Source organism: Cladophialophora bantiana, assembly GCF_000835475.1.
Source record: "Cladophialophora bantiana CBS 173.52 unplaced genomic scaffold supercont1.1, whole genome shotgun sequence".
Lineage (NCBI taxonomy): Eukaryota > Fungi > Ascomycota > Eurotiomycetes > Chaetothyriales > Herpotrichiellaceae > Cladophialophora > Cladophialophora bantiana.
Window position 1 is genome coordinate 2,083,421 of NW_015971575.1, and position 21,038 is coordinate 2,104,458.

At 51.7% G+C, this 21,038-nt stretch overlaps 7 protein-coding genes across 7 annotated transcripts; 1 reads left to right on the top strand and 6 right to left on the bottom strand.

Annotated features, from left to right (window-relative positions):
- Positions 1 to 96: 96 nt before the first annotated feature.
- On the bottom strand, positions 97 to 1,880 carry Z519_00763 (uncharacterized protein; the record flags this gene model as incomplete). The annotated part of the gene is made up of 2 exons (XM_016758520.1): positions 97 to 1,379; positions 1,445 to 1,880. 2 exons carry the CDS (start codon positions 1,878 to 1,880, stop codon positions 97 to 99), a joined length of 1,719 nt encoding a protein of 572 aa, XP_016625769.1.
- A 589-nt stretch (positions 1,881 to 2,469) lies between these two features.
- Z519_00764 (uncharacterized protein) lies at positions 2,470 to 4,660 on the bottom strand (the record flags this gene model as incomplete). The annotated part of the gene is made up of 3 exons (XM_016758521.1): positions 2,470 to 4,242; positions 4,292 to 4,555; positions 4,613 to 4,660. 3 exons carry the CDS (start codon positions 4,658 to 4,660, stop codon positions 2,470 to 2,472), a joined length of 2,085 nt encoding a protein of 694 aa, XP_016625770.1.
- A 321-nt stretch (positions 4,661 to 4,981) lies between these two features.
- Z519_00765 (uncharacterized protein) lies at positions 4,982 to 5,800 on the bottom strand (the record flags this gene model as incomplete). Its single annotated transcript, XM_016758522.1, has 1 exon — positions 4,982 to 5,800. One exon carries the CDS (start codon positions 5,798 to 5,800, stop codon positions 4,982 to 4,984), a length of 819 nt encoding a protein of 272 aa, XP_016625771.1.
- A 1,071-nt stretch (positions 5,801 to 6,871) lies between these two features.
- Positions 6,872 to 8,491, bottom strand: Z519_00766 (uncharacterized protein; the record flags this gene model as incomplete). The annotated part of the gene is made up of 3 exons (XM_016758523.1): positions 6,872 to 7,262; positions 7,324 to 7,646; positions 7,748 to 8,491. The coding sequence occupies 3 exons, from the start codon at positions 8,489 to 8,491 to the stop codon at positions 6,872 to 6,874; spliced, it is 1,458 nt and encodes a 485-aa protein (XP_016625772.1).
- Positions 8,492 to 14,885: 6,394 nt separating this feature from the next.
- Positions 14,886 to 16,043, bottom strand: Z519_00767 (uncharacterized protein; the record flags this gene model as incomplete). Its single annotated transcript, XM_016758524.1, has 2 exons — positions 14,886 to 15,289; positions 15,344 to 16,043. The coding sequence occupies 2 exons, from the start codon at positions 16,041 to 16,043 to the stop codon at positions 14,886 to 14,888; spliced, it is 1,104 nt and encodes a 367-aa protein (XP_016625773.1).
- A 663-nt stretch (positions 16,044 to 16,706) lies between these two features.
- Positions 16,707 to 19,234, bottom strand: Z519_00768 (uncharacterized protein; the record flags this gene model as incomplete). Its single annotated transcript, XM_016758525.1, has 2 exons — positions 16,707 to 18,752; positions 18,809 to 19,234. The coding sequence occupies 2 exons, from the start codon at positions 19,232 to 19,234 to the stop codon at positions 16,707 to 16,709; spliced, it is 2,472 nt and encodes an 823-aa protein (XP_016625774.1).
- A 705-nt stretch (positions 19,235 to 19,939) lies between these two features.
- Z519_00769 (uncharacterized protein) lies at positions 19,940 to 20,518 on the top strand (the record flags this gene model as incomplete). Its single annotated transcript, XM_016758526.1, has 1 exon — positions 19,940 to 20,518. One exon carries the CDS (start codon positions 19,940 to 19,942, stop codon positions 20,516 to 20,518), a length of 579 nt encoding a protein of 192 aa, XP_016625775.1.
- Between the last annotated feature and the right edge of the window lie 520 nt (positions 20,519 to 21,038).

The following is a 21,038-nucleotide window of genomic DNA, read 5'->3' on the forward strand; positions in this document are numbered from 1 at the left end:
GACGGGCGTGTCTGAAACCCTTGACCTAGTGACATAAGGCCAGCATACCAGCTAGTTCTCCATCAAGGTTTTGTGAAACATTACATATTTCATTACTTACACCAAGACCCTGTCAATTTCGACCTCAATCGGCACGCCGAACCCATGCTCGCCGCCGACGCGATTCTTCTTCTTTCCCACCTTCTCCAACTCATTGACCAGCGGATTCAACGCCATGGGAACCGTCATGGGATCCTCATGTCGACACTTCAACTCGAGCACGACGCCCTGACTCAGCCCTTTCTTGCCCAGCCCCTCGGCCCAGCGCGCCGACAACTTCACCCGTGGATGCTTTGGGTCGATGTGGCCGGCGGGATAGATCGTGCCCAGCAAAGCCGCCAGCGCGCCCAGGTAATTTGCCCAGAACCCTTCCTGGTGCGTCAGGATTGCGCGGAGCCGCGCCTGGAAGTTCTCGTGTGGAGGCGGGATGTCGACGTTCCACCGCGCGCAGAGCGTCAGGGCCAGGATGGCTCGATCAGTGTGGGAGATGCCATGTGCGGAGGTGAGGACGCCGGTGATGGGGGCGTGCAGGGCAGAGAGCGAGCGTGTCTCCTTCGGGAGAGGCAGGTGCAAGTACATCATGTCCGCCACGGCACGGACTAGGGATGGGGTGATCGAAGGCGGGAGGGAGCGATCAAGCTGATTCTCGCCAGGGAGCCCGTCCCAGAGGAGAGCTGCGAGGTCCGCGGCGGAGGATGTCCCATACTGTGCTGTGGCTGCCGGTAACGGATCGAGTGCTTTTGTCACTGCGTCGAGCGTATCAAAGAGAAAGCCTTCGCGCACCCCGCCCTGACAGAAACGCACTTGCTGGATCATCGGCAATGCGTCGACCAGGACATTGATCAAGAACGCCACGGCGGGGACTTGTTCGGCCCGGCGTTTTGAGATTCTGAAGACAGACTCCTCCACGGCCAGAGCCGTGATCTCTCTCGTCTGTTGAAACTCGCGCTTCGCGACGCAGAATCCGTTGATGATGGGGATCGGGTAGGGCGACACCCTGTGCTGCGACATCAACAGGTAGCCCCAACCTCGAAAGCCGCCGCCGGAGAGATACAGTGTCAGACCTCCGTGCTTGGCCTTGTGTCGTAGAGACTCGGGAACATCGAGGTCGTCGTACGCCTGACGGAACTGGGCTTTCATCTCCTCTTGCAGTTCTTCCTGCGGTGGTTTTAACTGGAATTTTGATTTGTGATGAGCACTGCGATCTGGTGAGGACGCGGAGAGTTCTCTCAGTTTCCTGGTCATGGCTGCGGCGCCGTAGGGGAAGGAAATGCTGCCTTTTGGACTGGTTTTGACATGGCCATCTTTTGCAATCATCCAGGTTATTTGAGTGCTGCCCCCTAGATATCAGCAGTCAGCAATGCCATCGGAATGCCTTCAAGATAGCAAAACCTTGGAAACATACCGCCTAGATCCATGACCAAGCCCTCCACCGAAGCGAAGCTGCTAGCGACCCCCATGGCCCCGATCGACCCTTCAGCCTCCTTCGGCAGCATATCGACCACCCAGCCGGTGGCCTCCTTGATCTGCTGTCGAAAGTCGGCCGAGTTTTCTGCATTTCTCGTGGCTTCTGTGGCCAGGACTCTGATGTTGGTCTCGGGCACCCCAAAGTCGGCGCACGCGGTTTTGAATTTGGTCAGCGACGACAAAACGGAGTCAATGGTCTCCTGAGGGATGGGGCCCTTGACGCCGGATGAGTATTGGGCGTCGAATAATGAAATGCCCTCGCGGTCCTGGTAGACAGTTGGAAGGCAACGGGCCGTTGACGGTGAGAGGTCGGTGATGGAGAACCGGATGCCATTGCTGTCGAGGGCGTCCCGGTCAATGTTAGCCAGTGGCATGCGATGTAAACAGCGAAGAGTCGGCAAAAATACTCGGCCCATACCTTCCCATATCAACCAAGCCATAGAGGCTGCTCGGTGATGGCGTGCGTAACATTGTCTGAAGCGAAGGTGGTCCGGATAATACCTGTTCCAGGGTTTCGCTCAATGCGGAAATGGGGGACAACACCAGCTGCACCAGGTACACGGCAGCTAAACGACGATGAGGTCTGTTTTATCCGATGCCGGGATGGCGAGAAAACCTAATCAACGATGTACGTGGATTTTGGGAGCCCCAGAAAAAGATTCGCATTGCCCGCGAAAGAAATTTCTCTCGAGCGGAGCATCAGTCGATCCCTCGTATAAATCTTACAGGTCACAATCGCAATGCACGTGGGATTTTCTCACCAGCTGTGCGGCTCCCGCAGTCCACCACCACCGCCGTTCAACGTCAACCCAGGTATCCCGTGGTAGGTCACACATCCCACGCCATCTTTGTCGAGTTCTCTTCTCTATCAAAGAGGTGGCGCGTGTCAAAGATATAGTCAAGGAATCACGCCAGAAAGCCACCAGCTCAGCTCCCTGCCTGAAACAGAGGGACGGCCTCGTTCTACGAGATCTCCTCATCCTCCTCAGGATGGAATGCGTCTCCAAAAGCAGAGCCCTCCAAGGCATCCAGATTCAGCTCCTCGTCGTTCTCGTAACTTGCAAGTGCATCCCCAGCTGTGTCCACTTCCACGTTGTCAAAATCCCCTCCCATACCGAAATCAGGAGTGTTCAGCGCTCCATCCGGAGTTGGCTGAGCTTGCGCTTGCTGTGGCGGATTGGAGGTGCTCTGGCCACTGGGCTTGTCCCCGGTCCCTTCCGCTGCAGGTTGACTCTCGTCTTGTTGACCTTCGTTGGACATTTCTGGAAATTCCATGTCGTTCTGACCTCCCTCTTCGCCAATCATGACCCATTCATCCGCGTCCTGATTTGCAGTGTCGAGTTGGTCATCCATACCATCCATACTCACGTCTGGCCCAATATCGTCCATTTGCGGCAGATTTTCGGCTTGCTGGTTGGCATCTGTTTCAGGCTGTTGCTCCACATCGGTAGACTGTACAGGTTGGGCTTCAGGTGGTGCAGGCCCTGTTTCCGTCTCCACAGGGATTTGCTGCTCACTGGTGGTTATTGTGGTGTCTTTCTCCTCCGGCTTCGGCTCTTCTCCGGCAGCTGCCGCCTGCAGAGCTTGGGGCTGCGGCTGCGGCTGGAGCTGGGGCTGGGGCTGTGGTTGTAGCTGTGGTTGAGTGCTGACACTCTCTGCCGTAACAGGGGGATGGATAGCCTTCTGCGGCGAAGCAACGACCGGAGCGGGTGGCTCGACCGGGACTGCAGCGATCTGGGTTCGATCCTCCAAGCCTCCCTTCGAAATCAGCGTTACAGTATTGGTCTTTGCGAGCTTCTGACCCATATGTGACTCAACTGTATTCATGATCTCGTCAATCGCATCACGCGGTGCAAAGTCGCCATCACCACTGGTCCCGTCTTTCGAGATGCTTGGCCTCTCTGTCGCATCCGAAACTGTTCGCAACTTCTTTTCAGCAACTGTCAATGTTGTGGACCGGCGCAATTTCTCCATCCTCCTAGCGTGTCTGTTCCTCATTTCTTCCAGTTCTTGTTGCATTTTGGCAAGCTTTTCAGAGGCGCGCTTGATGAAGTCATCGGCTCGCCCAGCAGGCATTTTACCAACTCGTGGGGGCGGTCCATTACTCGGCTCCCTCGTTGCCGAGATAGGGGCATCGAAGAAATCTTTCGTCAGCTCTTCAAGCTGGCCTTTCCGGCCAAATCCCAAGTCACTAGGGATGATGGAGAGCGTGGGATATGGCGACTCGATTAGCTCCTCCATCCATTCATGGTGCTGCTCGTAGCGAACGCGACTGATATCTCTAGGAGCCATAAAGTCGAGCAAGTCACCACGAGAAACATCTTCTTCTTCCTCCACAGTCGTATCTTGTGTAATGCTCGCGCCTCTTCTGTGACCAACACCCGGAGGAATTTGGCCTTGAGCAGCTCCTCTCGCCGCTCCCGGAGGAAGGTGCATAGTGGGCCAATTTGATCGATCGTGCAACATAAACTCTTTTCGGGGCAGCTGTCCTTGGCTCTGAATCATACGGCGCTGTTGGAGAAGGGCGTGAACGTGAGGCATGATTGGAATATTAGCCGCCGGTACATGATCGCGCGGAGAGGCTTTCGAGTAGTGAGTCAACCATAAGCTAGGATCGGGATTTGGGAGTCCATGAGCTGGGTTTCCAGGAAGCAGCCGATACCGTCGTCTGCTGTGGGTAGCCATAACTTCGCCCGTGGCTCGAAAGCCGGCTCTCTGTAGAAACATTTCCAGAGTCTACGCGGATAGAGTTAGCAATCGCTACAGAAGGTAGATGGCCACCTACATATCCCCTGACTTCTGATTTGTAGACATGTTCCACATCTGCCCAGATGAAGCCATCACTTGCATAGCTTGTCCCCAAATATTCGAGCGGCTGCCACTCGAGGATGAATGTGCCGTCCGGGGGACAATCGATGAATTGCCATTGCATTGGCTGCAGGTCGCGCACGATTTTGGGGGCTTCCAGAAGATATCCAACGATAGTATCGACAGCAGGATTGCTGGTGATGGGGTAGCGATATCTAGAGACGAGATGCAGGTGAGGCAGCTATGTGGACAAGTCAGTTGCTGAGAGGAATCGAGTTGCAAGGACTGTGGAACTCACCAGCTGCGGCGGGACGCCGGCCGCGGGATCTTTCATCATTGGGTTCATCTCGAGACAGATGCGATCAAAGCAAGGCTATCGAATACCATGGAGATCAATGCCTGTTGAGTGGAGTCGTACAGAGGGATTTCAGCAGAGCGCGCCTGCGACTGTGACGCGACCGATTCGGGGCTTGACTTTTCACAAGGCTGGGTACTTGGCGACCACTGCAGCCTTATCACGTGCCGGTCCCTCAGAGGTGCCAGCCTCGTCGCAATCCCATCGTGTGATTTCAACCTTGGAGGGTATTTCTTGTGTCAGGCATCGTTTCACATTACTTACGGTTAATTCTAGCCCAGCCATCTCAGCAGAAAAGGAACAAGTTGCTTCTCATAACAGCTCTACCTCCCCCCTCTGAACGCCTTTCCTAACGTCCTTCCACCGAACAACCCAGACCTCCCCCCTTCTCATCCTCAGCACGACGCTAGCGCCTTCATCCTGTTCGTGATCCCTGGTCTCATCAACATCCCGTTCATTGCTCCACGTCCCCTCATTTAAGCATCTCACAACAACAGCCTTTGAGCCATCTGGCCCTTCAATCATGGGTACCCCTCCGCTTGAATCATCCAACCTCTGCAGTCCCGTCGGAAGGGAGTGTAGAAAACTTGAATCGTACAGTTCTCCGAGGAGAGCCTGGTGATGTCTCAGGAAGGCGACTTCCGAGGTTGACATAGTAGTAGACGTCTTCGTATCGGAGTTTAGATATTGAGAGAGATAGTAGGTGGCGTACTTGGTCATCTTGGCAAGGCGTTGTCTCAACAGACTCCTCACGAGAAACTGTGTCCTTGATAAATCTGTCTGCAATATCGCGAGAACTAGATTGGCATTCTGCGTGCTGGTAGCTGGCTTTCCACCGGTCATACCATCCACTGAATTTGAGTAGAGTGACGAGGCACCATCGCCCATTCCGCCCGCAAGGTTTTCGATACGTGATATTTGTGCTTGGACACGCGCCATCACACGCGTCATAAGTTCTGTAGGGTAAGGAAGAAGATCGGGTGCGCAGCGCTCTGATATCCATGCGCGGGTGAGGAGTTGGTGGTCTGAGAAAGCGTCTGTGTCACTCGAGGAGTATTGGTGAGAGGTGGATGTAGAGTAGGATTGTGAGCGCGAAACATCCGCGAGAATGTCGGAGATGTCAATGTCCATTGGTCAAAATTGAAATAAACCAGCAGAATGATAAATATCTGAATTGACTGGGTGAAGATCGGTCGACCTTGATGGGATATGCGGGTGCGATCGCTGTCTCAATGAAGCCGTGTTGACGGTTATGTAGGTGCCCTTGGTTCGAAATCTATATAGATATGCTTGTGATCGGCTCTTTGATGTTGGAAACGGTCGATTGAGATATATCGACTACTCGCTCCTAATGTCGAAGTTGAATCACGAAAGTAGCGCGTCTGACCGTGACCTTGCAAGGCTGAACAGGGCTGAACAAGGCTTGAAAAGTGGCCGAACCTTGGCATCTCGAACATCGTAAATCAGACAATTGCATTGCATTAACAACACAAGCAAGTCTATATAGCGCTCGCTGATCGAATCCATCCCGCCAGCCCCTGGTTCTATGTTAGAAATGGAGAATCTGAATGAGCGCACATTTCCCTCATTCCAGCGGCCCCTGCTCGTCGTGTCTGTAGTCTTCTATTACCAAATAGGTCGTTGATCTCATTGGAACTCAGGAAGTCATAGGCATTCAGTCTCACCGTCTATCGTTGATTCTGTGACCTCGTCGTCATCGAAATATGACTGCATGACTCTAGTTTACTTTCCCCACGAGTGGTGGAGAGAGGCTACATCTACCGAGCAACTTTTCGCGTAGCTACCATCCCTGTAGACTTGTACTCCCGTACCTCAGTGTTGGCGGGATTAATGCTTGTGCAGTCTAGTCCTAGAATAACGCGAATACGACATTGTAACTGGTGAGATGGCAACCATCCTGTCAAACTACCGCTTACTGAAGCCCCCGCAAGTCGAGTTCTAGCACAGAGGCAGCATTGCCCCTGGCTTCGTTCGGAGTGCGCCGTAAGCAGTTTTACACGGATTGAATGCCCAGTACACCAATGTTTTACAGCGGTCCGGCGTTAATGAGTAGGGATCGTAAGACGTGATATAGCCACCTGAATCCCCTGTAATATAACACCGATGTTTTCCTAAGCGCCAAAAAAAAGAATCAGTCTTGGGTCCCCCTCATTATTTCCTGTCCCGCTGTCCAATATTAACCTAGGATTCAGTTGCAATCGTCACAACCGGCTTAACAACATCTATATCGGTGATCGGACCCCCTTGCAAGATATCAAAATCCCTCTCACGGACCCATTGGAGCTTGCTTGCACAGAGAAGTGTGTTAACCTCAGCTTGTCGAGTTTTTTGCACAAGCGGCAACGCTTGTTCCGCAATGGCTAACCTTTCAGGTGGTTCCGGTACAAAGGGGAATCGTCCCTCTGCCTCATCCATTGGCTCCACAATCTCGCTGGACAATGCTGCAGCTTCGTCTAGATGTTCGTGTTGTCGGAGCACAGTTGCCAGTGTTAAGCGTATCCAGAGCAGCGACCTGTTGTTTTTCTCCCCGCTGATACCGGTACTCTGATCAATGAGCTTTTGAAGAGCCATCCTAGGTCGATTATAGTATCCACGGTCGAATTCTATCAGGGACCTGATGTACTGTCACTGACAGAAAATCGGTTGCCAATCTCTTGGACGATCTGATCGCCTCTAGAGTTTTGTTGGCTATACCCAGTTCTGCCGTGTCTCGATATTCGAGAGCTAGAGACAGGGCAGTATCGACGGTCGGATTCAGGTCGTCGCCGAAAATTCTTCGTGCCTGCCTCCAACCATCCAACAGAGTTTGGTCCGCTGTTGGATAATCTTCCAATTTACGGCAAACCATACCCAGCGTCGTTGGCACCATGATTGACAGAGGATGGGCATTGCCCCCGATCGGAGACCATTCAATGAGTATTGTATCATAATTCGTTCGCGCTGCGTCCAAGTTTCCCTGTTTTGCACGTACCCTTGATAAAGTCTCGTCACCAGACCATTCATGGAATTTCCACCCTCCAAGCGTTTAAAAGCCTCCTCAGTCTCACTAAGCCTTACCTTGGCCTCATCGAATCTTGCACAAGAGTATTGTGCATAGCCTGGTAATTGAACAGTAATATAAAGATCAACGCTGTCCTGGTCGTAAATTTCTCTTTGTACGGATTCAACCTTTGACAGCTCTTTCTCTGCCTCTTCGAATCGCCTTTGCCAAAAGAACTCTTGAAGCATGCTTGTTTTCGTCGGGAGGGTTAGAGGATGTCGAGCACTCAGACTACTTTCAAATCCCGCCGCCACCGCCTGCTTGTACATGAAGCCTTTCCGCCAATCCTCCTGCGACCGGCCTCCAAGATTAAAAAATTGCCCGAGCCGCATGAATGGTAGATAAGGGGCCACGTTCTCTTCTGCATTCTCCTCCAACTCTTTTTGCAGCCTTTCATGTGGCTTGATAAAATAGCCTTTGATGGGTATCTTCTGTTGGGTGCCCTCGTCGAGGCCGTCATACCAGGCCTTAAGCAGAGTTTGAACCACCAATTGCGAAGCAATGCCACTCCTTTGTCTTGCCTCGAAGGGGCTTTCTGACCAAGTGACACCCTCGATTCCTCGTAAAAATCGAGAAAGTAAATCAAGGACATCGTCTGGGGGCGTTCGAAGTGCCGACACGTGCTCGTGCCAATGAAGAACTGCATACTCGTAAAGCACTGATTCTTTAAATGGTAGGTCGTCATCACCGTCTGTGAGGATGTGAGGCGGCAACAGATGCTTCCGCAGCAGCCATAAAGCAACCTTCCAAGACTGGAACATTTTGCAGTCAATTTCTCAAGGCATTTCTTGGCCAGAAACAGGTCGGGATCCTTCGAGCTTTCGTCCTCGTAAATATAGTCCTAGAGGGTACGGTGAGTGAGTCCCACACAAGATCCTCGAACTCGGACTAGCGAGGAGCACAGGGCGATGGCATCCCCGGCCAAGTCCTCGTCGCTGCGCGAGGATACCCTGACCTCGTCGTCATCGTCACCACCATCAATGATTAGAAATAGGGTCTGAAGGGTCAGACACGACCGCGCTGCAGCAAGCATCCTGAGAATGAGCGTCTGCCTATTTTGATCATACACTTCGAATCTTTCAACAGTGTCCCTAATGACCCTTTTGTATACTCGTCCAAGTGCAGTTGGGAAGGTTACTAGTCGGCGCCGGCGGGTCTGAGGACTGGGACCCAGCCGAATATGGTTCAAGAGTAGATGGACCCAGAGAAAACTTCCCAAGCTATCTCGTGCTGGATCTTCTGTAGTTGTGGGGATCGCGAGATCTCTTGTTTTGCATAGAGTTCAATGTCAGAACTTGTCTTAGCAGCCGTCAATTCGATCAGGTATGTATTTCCTATGGTCGGCAGCTCCCTGGATGTCAGTATAACTGAGTGGTCGGCATTCGTCGAGATAGATGATAATGTGAGTGCAAGAAGATCTCTGTCGTGGCATTCGCTGCATTGATCTAAAGCATCGATGATTAGAGTCATAGGGGGAAGTGAGATGATGATATTTAGAATGATTTGAGCCAGCTGTTCTGTACCACACTCGCTCGCATGTCCGAATGCAGTGCGAAGATTGGTTAGCTTTCCCAGGAAGGGAGCAATATCATGATCTGGATCAAGAAGGCTCGAAGTGCAAATTCGCAGAAGCATGGAGAGGAAGAGTTGGTGGATTTGGTCACGACTGCGCGATACTGTGTGCTTAAGGAAAGGAATAGCACTGTCTCATGTTGGAGCGAGCGAGAGAACGATTGGGCAAGGACCTCTTTCCTACGCCTTGAGGGCATATTAGCCAACCGCAAAGATATAAAGGAAAGTTGGACCGGGATCCGCTTTTATCCAGAGCGGCCCCCAGTCGCCCTCTGCAGTCTTCCACTTGTTCCATGTTGGATCTGAGAAAATCCATTTGCTAGTTCCTGGCGTCGGGTCGACGGCAGAAGCCTCAGGAGCTCCTGCGGCAAGTTCTAGCCAGTTCACCGTGTTGCGAAGCATGTCGAATGTGCGGGCATCTACACAAATGCACCGCGGTCAGTGGTTAGGTCTTTGACAAGCTCGATCTCCTCGTATCAGGCATAAATTACCACGGATTTGACGGTGCTGCAATTCCAGCATCACTACAAACCGTCAGCCCCACCCAGGGCAGGTCCAGTTCCAAGGGAAGCGGAATATAACGCACAATGCCGAGTTTGTTGATTGTCAGTTTTGAAGTCCTGGAGGATGGCGGCCTGTTCTCGAGTTTTCCGAAGATAGGTTTCGGATGCAGCGCGAACCTCTTGGCGTCATAGTCCACAAACGTTAGCGACAAGTCTTGGGCCGTGGACTTGTGCGACTTTGGGGCCATTCAGATCATTGACTTTAGGACCATGCATACTCCTCCGCATCTCCGCGTCCAGTGAGGCTGAGACAACGCACACAAAGTGCGACCTATCGCCAGCGTTGGTATATAATTTCAGACTCACCGTGACGAAAATTTGCTTGCGCGGCTATTTCATTGTCAACCTTGACCTCATGGAAGACTTGTCCTGCATGCATTGCAGCCCGTCAGGGTTTGCAAGTGAAGACGCCCCAGAGGGATAATCTCACCTTGGTGTCTTATAGAGCTGATCCGCTTATCCAGTCGACTCTGTCGAGTTTGAAGCTCGGCGAAGCAACGGCTCAGCTTTCGGGATACACTCCCTCGAAGAGCCTGATTTGCTTTGCCTCGACTAAAATGTATCTCGAGGCGGACAATATAGCCAAGGACATGCGCAAAGTAGTCCACAATCTCATCCAGCACTTCCTGATGGTCCCTGAAGGTGCGTGGTTCTTGTTCGTAACACACTGTGTCTCCCACGATCTTCGCAAGAGCCTCTCCAATGTCGTCTAGAGACTGCACGTAGGAGGCACCCAACTATTCCAGTTGCCACAGTCGGGTGTCAGAGAGCAAAGCATCTCGGGGGTGGTATCGAAGGCGGCGATTTGAGTCTCACCTGTAAACATAGACGAGTCGCCCCCCAAACCAGTGCCGTCACATGGGCTTGTTGCCCTATAGCAGCATCACCAACTGTTGCAAAATCGTACAGTGTGCGAATGATGTGGTGCAAGGCCTTCTTCCATCCCTTGTTTGGGACACAGGCTGGTTATTTGTCCGCTTCAATCCACCTTGCCAGCTCCCCAAGGCTGCAACACTAAAATTTCTTCTCGAGCTCGTGGAGCTTTAGTTTCTTTCGTCGATCATGGGTGAGGAAATGATTGAAGTGCTAAATTGTCACGTAGGGTTGATCAGTTGAGAAAGAACATGGCTGTCTTGGTTGATCGTCTGGCCCCTCTATCTAGGCGTCTGCAATGATGTGGGTGAGAGGTGCTGAGGCCTTAGGCATATTACCATAGGCAATACAATAGGCGCCAGGCAGAAGCCTGGATGGCCGGCCTGGCAACGGCCTAGTGAACCCACTAGCCCTAATTTCAATGGGCCGAGGTAGCTACCCAGTACAGTTTCTCTTGCTGCGCTTGTAGACTGTAGGCTTCAGAGCCCTTTGGGGTCCTAAGCGACAGAGAAGGGTGGGAAGGTGGAACTCGCGTTAACCGCCCTGAGCCAACACTCTTCGACAACGTCCTGCATCTTTTGGTCGGGTTTTCTAGGATGGTCAGGATCGATCACATGTCCACTGTGGTACAGCGAAAGTGATGGATGATCGTGAAGGCCAGGGGTTTCCTTGAATGGTGCCTCCATACCCTTTATGCTGATTTAGGAGGCTCTTTTGCACTTCCAGCCTGCATGCTGAGTTCGATCTCTTTGTCTGCACAGCAGGGCGACCAATATTGATACGAGCACGTCTAAGGGCGTTGGCTGTGCAGCACGGTCTACTTCTGTCTCGTATTTCGAATGCTTCTGCATAGTGGACTGGATGCATAGGTGGCAAGGCAGAACGTCTCTGGTCCTCACCCTGGTTAGCTCACGGCATGATGAGTGCTGCCCGACGACGCGTGCCAGGGGCGTGACATGCTCTAATCGCCAATGCCAACTTGCATGACTCGGGGATTGAGAGCCTCATTCGCGTCTTTGTCGATTGCGGCACGGCGCCGACTCTTAACAGCTCTGTTCATTCGCGCACAGCGGAGGGTTGCTACTTCGTCTCCTGCAGACTTATCCAGAGAGGACAGACTTTCGCTGAACCTATACATATTTATTATCCTGTGAATCTCCCTTTACCGGCCTGTATACGAGCATGGCGGACTGGCGATCGAGCGACAAGCAACGGCGTGGCCCGAACCGTGCGGGGTCCCGATTAACTGCCCCAGCGGTTGCAAGCTCCTCCATGAGTTCGGCGACGACCTTAATCTGGCGTCCTGTGATGCGCCGAGGGTTATTACGATCGAGACCGTCAACACTTCTGCTCTGACAGTGATGTCCGTGACGGCAAATCTCCTGAGACCCGTGATCAATATCGGAAAAGCGCACCGCAGGAACTAATGCGGATCCCAAGGTGAACGGCCTAGGTGATTACGAAGTCCTTGAGGATCTGAAGGGGGCGCTTGTCGGGAAAGACGCCCAGATATGGGAACAGGAATTAGTGGGTTCACGCCCATTGCTTCTCTATGACGCCGACTCATTCGTCTAGAACGGCCAACGAGGTTGGTTAATTCGGACCTGAAGAGGCAATTATCCCATGCAGGTTAGCTGTCAAGAACATATTAACAGTCCAATCCATGGACTTTAGGCCCAGGATAACATCACAAGGCAATCATTGAGCGACTGCAGCAGAAAATTCAAGACGAGGAAGACTCAGGTCGTCCCTGCTCCGAAAACGCACCGCCTTCTCGCGCCTCAACAGCCAGTCGACCTCCAGGATCGCAGCCAACTTTCTCATCAGCAGGAGCGCCAGGACTTCCATCAGGCTCCAGTTATTCTGCTGGTCAGTCGCCTATGGGATACGGATTACCATCGTAAGTCCCCTAGCTGCCCTCGTAAGTTTGACATGTCTAACCGTGCAGAAACTATTCGTCACGACCCGGGACAACCCAACTGCACACACACAAAGTCGGCAGAGCGCCGTGGAAGTAGATGGCCGAGAACTCAGCCCTTTTGGGAGCAGTCAAACAATCGTCTCCTCTCGAACTAAGCTTCCTCAAAATATCGCTGAAAGCCTACAAGGGCCGCGACGGGAGCAAAGCGAGGCCATGCCCCAGTCGCCTCCATCGGGCCAGAGGGACAGAAAACAGCAGCATAGCCATCTCTCCCAAGATACTCGAGGAAGTACGAGCAGTCAACTGTCCGAAGAACCTCAAACAAGAAGCCATGTATCGCCTCGTGTTGGCGGCGGGTACGGCAGTGACGACCCTTTCAACTCCGAAAGCCGGTCATCTCGCACCACCAGACCTGCTGAATATAGGAAGCAACCTGTTCACCATGGGCATACTACGCACGGTAGGACAAGTCAAACCGGTCCGCAGGAAAGCACTCGGGCGCCTAACTACATCCTCACAAGTCGGGGCCCGGGAGGAACTTAACAACCGGTCCCAGGCAGGAACGATGGACTAAGCCAACGGAGCAGTCAACATGGTCGCTCCTCGCATGACGACCTTCGTGATGTGTCTAGGGCCATGACAGACCCCGCAGAAGAACCTACCTCCCGAAGCGCACGCCCGTCCATAACGTCGTCATTACCCGTACGGACGAGAGGCACAGCTGGTGATGAAAAACGGATAGGAAAGTATCCAAGGGAATGAAGATTAAAAAGAATGGATTACCACGTACCACAATCGCATAGGTTCGTGGTTACGCGACGTAATGGACGAGCACAGAACAGGTACTGGTCAGCATAATGTACTTTGACATATATTCATACAATGAGGGGGATCTGCCTGCATGGTTGGCCACCCGTTGGGTTTCCGGGGGTCTGTATTGTTTTGGGATATTGCGGATCGTGTCACTCTACAGGCTTGTTCTATAAATGCTACCTAGGTATGTGACAGTAATAACTCCCAGCAGCCGCGGGGGCGGTATTTCTGTTTCCATGATACCCCGTTTGGTATGCCTCTCAGATATCTAAGGGACCAAAAAGTTGCTAAAAGTCACCAGCCCGAGTGTTGTTCTTTCAATGCTAAATGGACCTACTACGTCAAATCATTGCAAAGTATGCCGTATTTTTTGTTCCCGTTCTCCACAGCCTTGCGCACTCATATCAACATGCGGCAACGGAGAAACGGCGGGTTTAACAGAAAGAAGATGCGCCCTGATTCAGAACCGCGAGTTGATCCTCCTGCGAATTATATGAACCAAATCCGGCGCACAGTCCAAAACACGAAGTTTAGTTAAACCAGCCAGACCTACTCGAGTTCATGCAATTTCACTACACATGCCTTAACGACGCGGAATTTGGAGATAAAAAGCGAGACCCTTCCGTCCGACATGGAATGCACAGGTGCAGGGAAGAGTTGAAGGCACAAGGCCGCCGAGTTCAGGTCGCAACCGCTCCAGTTGTTGTTTAGCACGGGATCTTCAATCCATGTATACCTGCCCACTTGTGGAGGTTTAAAGCTTGTGCAATCATGTTGAGCATGTATTCGCGACGTCGAATGTATTATTGCATAGCATGTCACTGCGTCTCACTCCTTCCACGGCTCTTTCAAAGTAACCAGCCAAAACTGGCGGGCCTAGAAACGACAGTTTGCCCCATCAGTTTGGGATGGCCCTGATCCTGTTGACAGTCTCATTTTGTCCAATACAATGGGGATCCAGAGGTGTAAGTGCTCAATCCATGGGCATTGGACGACATGGAACTTCCTATAGCCGCTCGGTGGGAGGATGAAGGGTTTGCCGAGAGTTTCCGGTATCCTTCGAGGACAGCATCACAGGATCAATACCGCTCGAACAGCCAAGGTTGAGAAAGAACGAACGTACATGGTGAGATTCCCAGACTGCTAGTGAGCAGCTGGACACTCCCTGGATCAACTTTATTGCAACGTCCAGATATCAGAAACCAGGTAACGCGATACCAGGTCTGATAGCCGCTGCTAAGTTGAGTATGGAACTCATTCCCCGAGAAGGCCTGGACTGCGGCGTCACAGCAATCCGCACATCGACACGCCTCGACTCCACGAGCTTGGGCTGCATACGCACCGAAATCTCGGCTGCATTTTGGTCCCAAATTGGAACGCTTCATGTCCACCGCTGTGCTTTTTGCGCCACGTTCAACGCGTCGAGGACAATAGTTCCAGACCCTTAATTCCGGTTCCGAGTCGTGAAGTTTCGCCTTTGAGACCCTGACCAACACCGCAAGCTGGGATTTCTGGCGGCGGAGTGGGAGAACCGAACGATATTCTTGGTTCTGGAGGATACATCTGACACAATGAGGATAATTCCAATGCACCTAGTCGAGAGAAAAGTTCTGCAATGGATATGTCCAGGGCAGCGGCTTGAGGGACAGGATAGAGACTCTTCAGCTTCAGCTTTTTGATAAGATCACCAAGGACCAGAGCATCACAGCCTGGGCTTCGGAGGCAATGCTGCTTTCCACTTTCATAACGTTCAATTGTGTTGTTAATGTATTTGAGCATATCTTCGATAATGGATAGTCGCTGAGATTCGATCTCGCCTGCAGGAGCACCGTGTTAGATCCCTTGTAGCAGTGAAGTAAAGATTTACTTACTAGCAATTGCGGGTGGTATCGGGAGTCCATTATCCTCAAAGCGAGACGTACAGTTATAAATGACTGTCCTGGTCAAGTCTTTGTACTCGGATATCCTTCTGAGGACCCAACAAATGTAGATCCAATCGGCGAGACCTGGAAATGACGTGTCTCTGGCGGGCCATTGGTTATCGAACCAGAGATCTGTCCACACGCATGTAACTTCATGAAGCTCGTACTTGTCAACCAGAAGAACAATCTCAGAAAACAATGTGTAGCCGATTTCTCGCGGGACGTTTCTATTCAAGCCATGTATGATACCAAGTAAAATCAACATAGCATCGGCATGGTCCTCAGGCAACGGAACTCTCGTCAACTTCTCAAGCCCCGGCTCGATTCTCTCCTGAAAGCTGCCGCCGAACATGGCACGAAACACTCTTGACGCCAGCGTTAGATGTTTCGAGGACACTCTAGCCTCGATCTCCTGATATTCGTGGGGCACCGGAGCGCCTGCAGCAGAAGTTCCTTCAGGCTGCTTTGTGAAAGTCCCAAGCTGCGCACTATCTCCGAGTTTCTTGGGACTTTTTCCGAAACCACGGTCGATGCCAGATGCGGTGATGCTTCTGTTGAGTACCAACAGAATATCGCCTTGAGGGTCAAAAACATTTTTGGTCGTCGGCAGCCAGTAGGTCCAGCGACTAGGCAATGAGCTTGTACCCATTGGTTTACTCTCGGCACCCTGGGAGCAAGGAGGCCGATACGGAGATGGATTAGCGGGTTGACTTGGGCACACAGGGTGAAAGTTATGTGGCAGATGAGGTGATCGACAACGGCATGGTTGAATTTGAGGGAGTGAAATGGGAGAGCGATGTAACCGCCTTGAGCTCCCAGGAAAAATCGCGACTGTGAGCTGGTGCGGCCAAGAAACGCGATAAAATTGCGACAATGGCTGTGTTCCAAGTTACCATCCACGTCAGGCTTAGAGCAGAGGAGACAACTCACACAAAAGTCGGCCAGTCTCCTTTGCCTACCTTCCGGGCATGTAGACAAGGGAAAATATAACAGCTTATCAGCGCACTGGATTGTGAAATTCCCCCCTAGTCGCTATGAGCGTCTCAAGGTGGGGCTTTATTTGGCTCCCCCAAAACCTGCCCCTTTCTCGCTACCTATACCACTGAAGTCGAAAATATGGTAATTTATTCTTCGACCATGCGCCACGCTGATGCCTATTCCATTTCATCCCTGTGAGCTCCATGCATGTGTCACTGCCATCATCACATCATGAAAGTCATGCTATTCGATTGCTCCGAATATGTTCCTGCCGAGTATACGCCATCGCGAAAATCCGATAAAGTTGAATGCGCACCCTTTCGGATCGTTCTGCTCAAGCCAGATATTTGTATGAAGGCTTCGCTGGATCAGGCCCCCTTTCCAAGTATTCCTTCTCTATCAATGCCTCGATCTTCTTCTTGATCATATTCACATCGGGTTGGAATCGCGACGAGATTTGAGCCAGAGTCTCCGTCATAAGCTGGGAATGCGAGAGACTCTTCCGCGACTTCATGATCCGAACAATTGCTGCCTCGATGACGATCCCGCGCTCTTCCTCTGTCCGCTTCTGGGTCGCGCGGCGTTCTTCCTGGTTCTCAACCCTGTTGCCACCACCTCCAGCAACTACGCTCACTTTGATCTTGAGAAATTGGCTGGTGAAGTCTTCATTGAAAAAGAATCTGTCCAAGGGCTTGATATCTTTCGACACAGGTTCTTTCCGGAGAACTCTCCACCTGTTCACCAACGACAGCGATTGCAGGTTGCGGATGAGCTCAGGTTTGGGAATATTTGTCTCGGCTGCAATCTGCTCAAAAGTAAGACAATCCCCGGGTGGGAGATCATTGAAGAGCATGAGAATGACCATGGCGTAGGTCGAGACGTGGAGTTCATATCGTCGAGTCTTCCCGCCATTTGTGAAGGTAGCTCTCATGTCCGCGTCACCCAGCCCGGGCATCCATGTCAACTTTCTACCAGTATGCTTATCAAGGTAGAACTTCTGAAACCTCTGTCGTACCTGTTCAACCGGAGCTGGAAATTTGCACTCGTTTCTGGTACCGTCATCGTCGGATTTGCTGAGCGTTTCAAATGGCCAAATAGTAGTAGTCAAGACTCTGCAATCCAGCTCAACGCGTTTTGGATCGGGGTCGCCGAGTTGGTTGACGTATTCTCTGTATTTCATGTTGAGATCGTCCGACGTCTCTGTATCTCTAATCAGACCCTCCAACTTCTGGGTGAATTGGTTGCCAATCTTCATCTTCATCTTTGAAAGCATTTGGCGTTCCATTTCCCGACTGACGGACTTCTTCATCAGGAGGCGTTTGGCCATGTGTCTCTTATAGTACGTCTCGAACGTGTCTTTGTTCGCAAGGTACTGGAGAAGTAAGATACCGTTGTCGAGAATTGTGTCAACCTCAGCATCACTCTTGTCTTTTCCGCCCCGTTTGAGATATTCGTCGAGGAAAAGAGATAAATGCTCGGGGCTTCGCTCGTTGATATTGATGAAATCTTGGAATGCATTTTCCAGGCCTTTTTCCAGTATTGTATCTTTCTGGAACGCTTCGATCCAGAGCCTGTCGAGCTTCGCCTTTAGGGTTAGGATCTGCTCCGCCCACACGATGGCGGCCTGGGTCTGTTGGCTCAGCGCCTTCTCTTGTTGGATGCCTTTGCCGTCAGCGCCGGATTTCTGAGCGGATTTTGGAGTAGGCGCGGCATCGCCAATTACATTGGCAGCGTTGTTGATCTCCATTCCCAGCTCTATGACTCGTTTCTTGACCACATCCTTCAACGCAGTTTTCCGTGGATCCACTCTGGCAACAAGCTCGAAAACATTGGCAAGATCTTGAACCTTGTCATTGTCCAACATATTCCGCACTCCAGTACCCTCCATATTGATAACATCGCGAATATGTGCCGAAATTAGCTCCTTTTCGACCACAGCCTTGATTTTAGGTTCTGTAATTTGGGAGATAGTCTGCTGGCACCGCTCTTGTTCTTCGGCCAAACGTCTCGTTGCGTGCGTGCAAAATGTACTTGCGTCAGCCTCAACCAACAAAGTTTGACCTTCGGTGGCGTAGAATTCGCGGCTCGCTTGGAGGAATTTGGGTTCGAATGATGTGAGGTAGATTTTGCTAGGTTCGTCCTCGGTGAATGTTTCGTAGAGGCCCTCCAGCATGTAGCAACAGGCACGAACTAGCGGTCGATCAATTATTTCACCTTTGCGTTCCATCCTGATCATGTCAAGAAGAACGGTCTCTAATAGAGAGAGCACAGTGATCGTTGGGTCGTCATGCAAGGGAGTGTTGAGTACCTGGGTTCGAAACAGCGCCATCGAAGCTGCAAAAGTCGGGGGTCTCTTCTGCTCTTGAGCAAACATGCGATCCTGGCCGGGCTATAAGCATCGTATCAGTGCACCCGAGGACATCAAAGGAAACTCACCATATACATGAGAACATCGGTAATCATGCCGGTGCAGAGTTGATGGTCGGCAAAGGCGTCCTTGAGGGCTCTGATAAATCTCTCACCGGCCACTCTACTCTCCTCAGATTGAATGGTGGCATTTTGATCCAAGCGATCAGCCAAGAGAGCAGGCGTTATGAGCGAGTATATCTTCATTCGAACGTTATCCCGCAGCCATGTCTCTATTAGTTGTACCACTCTATCGTACAGCATATCCTGCTTTTTCTTCAAGACCAGTTTGTATGCATTGCGGAAGAGTTCTTCGAAGGAGAGCTTGCAAGCGTTTTTGGCGAATATCTCTTGGAAGGCGATGGATAGTGTGTTCCATGTTGAATCAAAGTCGACATCCTCTTTCGCCAGACCCTGGTCGCGGGGCACGTTAGCAATTGCCAGACACGAATACATTTTGAATGAGAGAGATGAGGCCAAGGGATTTTGGCAGGAACATTGCAAGATAGAGAGAGTCAATGTATGCCATTAAAGTGAGGCAGATGGATCAACAGGCGTCCGGCTGAGCGAACAAAGAAGGTAGAAGCAAACTTCTGCCGGACCAGGGTGTGAATTGATTTCAGAGCTGAGGAACGTACTCTTCTCGGGGCTCTGATCTTGGGGCCGCCTTTCTTAGCCAACATGATGGGCAGGACACATTGCCCGCACCAAGTCAGCACTCAACGTTGGGTCGTTTCCAAGAGGCTGAGTGGGTGTTGAGTCGAGGTGCAGTTCGTGGAGAAGCGTTTTGGGGAAGCGCCGTCGTGGGACGGGCACGGCAAAACGGGGTCTCAAGAGATGGTGGTCCGAACTCGTCCTCAATGTACACCAGCTCGAAGAAGAGGTCAAGAGGAAACGACAAAGAAAGGCCGCTCGTGTCGGTTGTCGTTTATTGACTTGGTGACTCGTCTTGACGCCACAGCTGGTGAAGGGCTGGCTGCAGGTTGCCGATCCAGTTCTGCCAGTACGAGGCCGCGCCGGCATCAATTCGGGGCGTAGACCGGATCGGAAAAACAAAAGACCCTTCTCGGAAGAAACCTTCGTCATCGGCGGAGTGCCTCAACTACCCAGTACTCCGTATTTCTTCTTCATCCACATCTCTCTTCAGAGGTTTCTGGCAGCATGCGATTAATATCACACACGGCCCAAAGGGCTGTCGGCAGCGGCTTCGCGTCCCAGTCAGTCAGGGGCTACTCCCGTCTGTCGTCGCTCGCGTCGAGAACTCCACAGGTTCGGCGACAACCATATTCGCCTAATCGTCCATTTGCACCTATCAAACGATACAACTCTTCATTGTCAGTACCCGGAGCAACACCACAGCCGGCAGAAGAACAAAATGAGCCTTCCTACGAACTGAGCTTCACCTGCAAACCCTGCCTCTACCGGTCGACCCATCGCATCACTAAGCATGGCTACCACCGCGGAACGGTTCTGGTGACCTGTCCGTCTTGCAAAGCCCGTCACGTTATCGCCGACCACCTCAAGATCTTTTTAGACAAGAGCTCAACACTTGAAGATATATTAAGGAAGAAAGCAGCGGCCGGCCAAGATTTCACCAAACTATTGAAAAAGGGAAGACTAGGCATCCGACCGGGCGAATTGGTGGGCAATGAAGGTGAAGAGGATCTTGAGTTCTGGGAGGATGGTACCGAATCTGTGCACACCCCGATCGAAGAAAAGCAGGCAGGCCAACAAGGTTGATGTCAAACTCGATTAAAGAGGCGCGGAACGCAACTGAGGAATCTCTAATCCCTCGCTACGCTTCACTTTTGACACCACGCAGCGCGGCAGTCTGCTTCACCTCTGCTCTTGCAATAGCTTTTCACGCTCCAATCAAGGGTTTGACCACGTTGAAGTCAATCTCGTCCAGTCATCAGACTCGGCGTGATGTCAAAGGTCCACCTCGAAATCAGGAAACCCCAACCGACATCCATCTCCTCTCCGCCACGCCGAGTTCTAATCAGCACTTGACTGACCAAGTGTCCAAAGAGCTGCCTGCTAGAGATCATATTGTGCCTCCCGTTATCCTCCGGTAACGAGAGGACTCACACCTGAAGACGTGGTTTGGCTACCAAATGATATGCAGGATATGGAGCGCTTGGAGATCTCTCTTCGCTCGGAACGGGACTGCTAGATCCGTTTGCAGAGGAGGCTCTCATAGAACCATGTACAAAATGTATGTATTAATATGGATCGAGGTATTAAGAATTGATACTTCTAA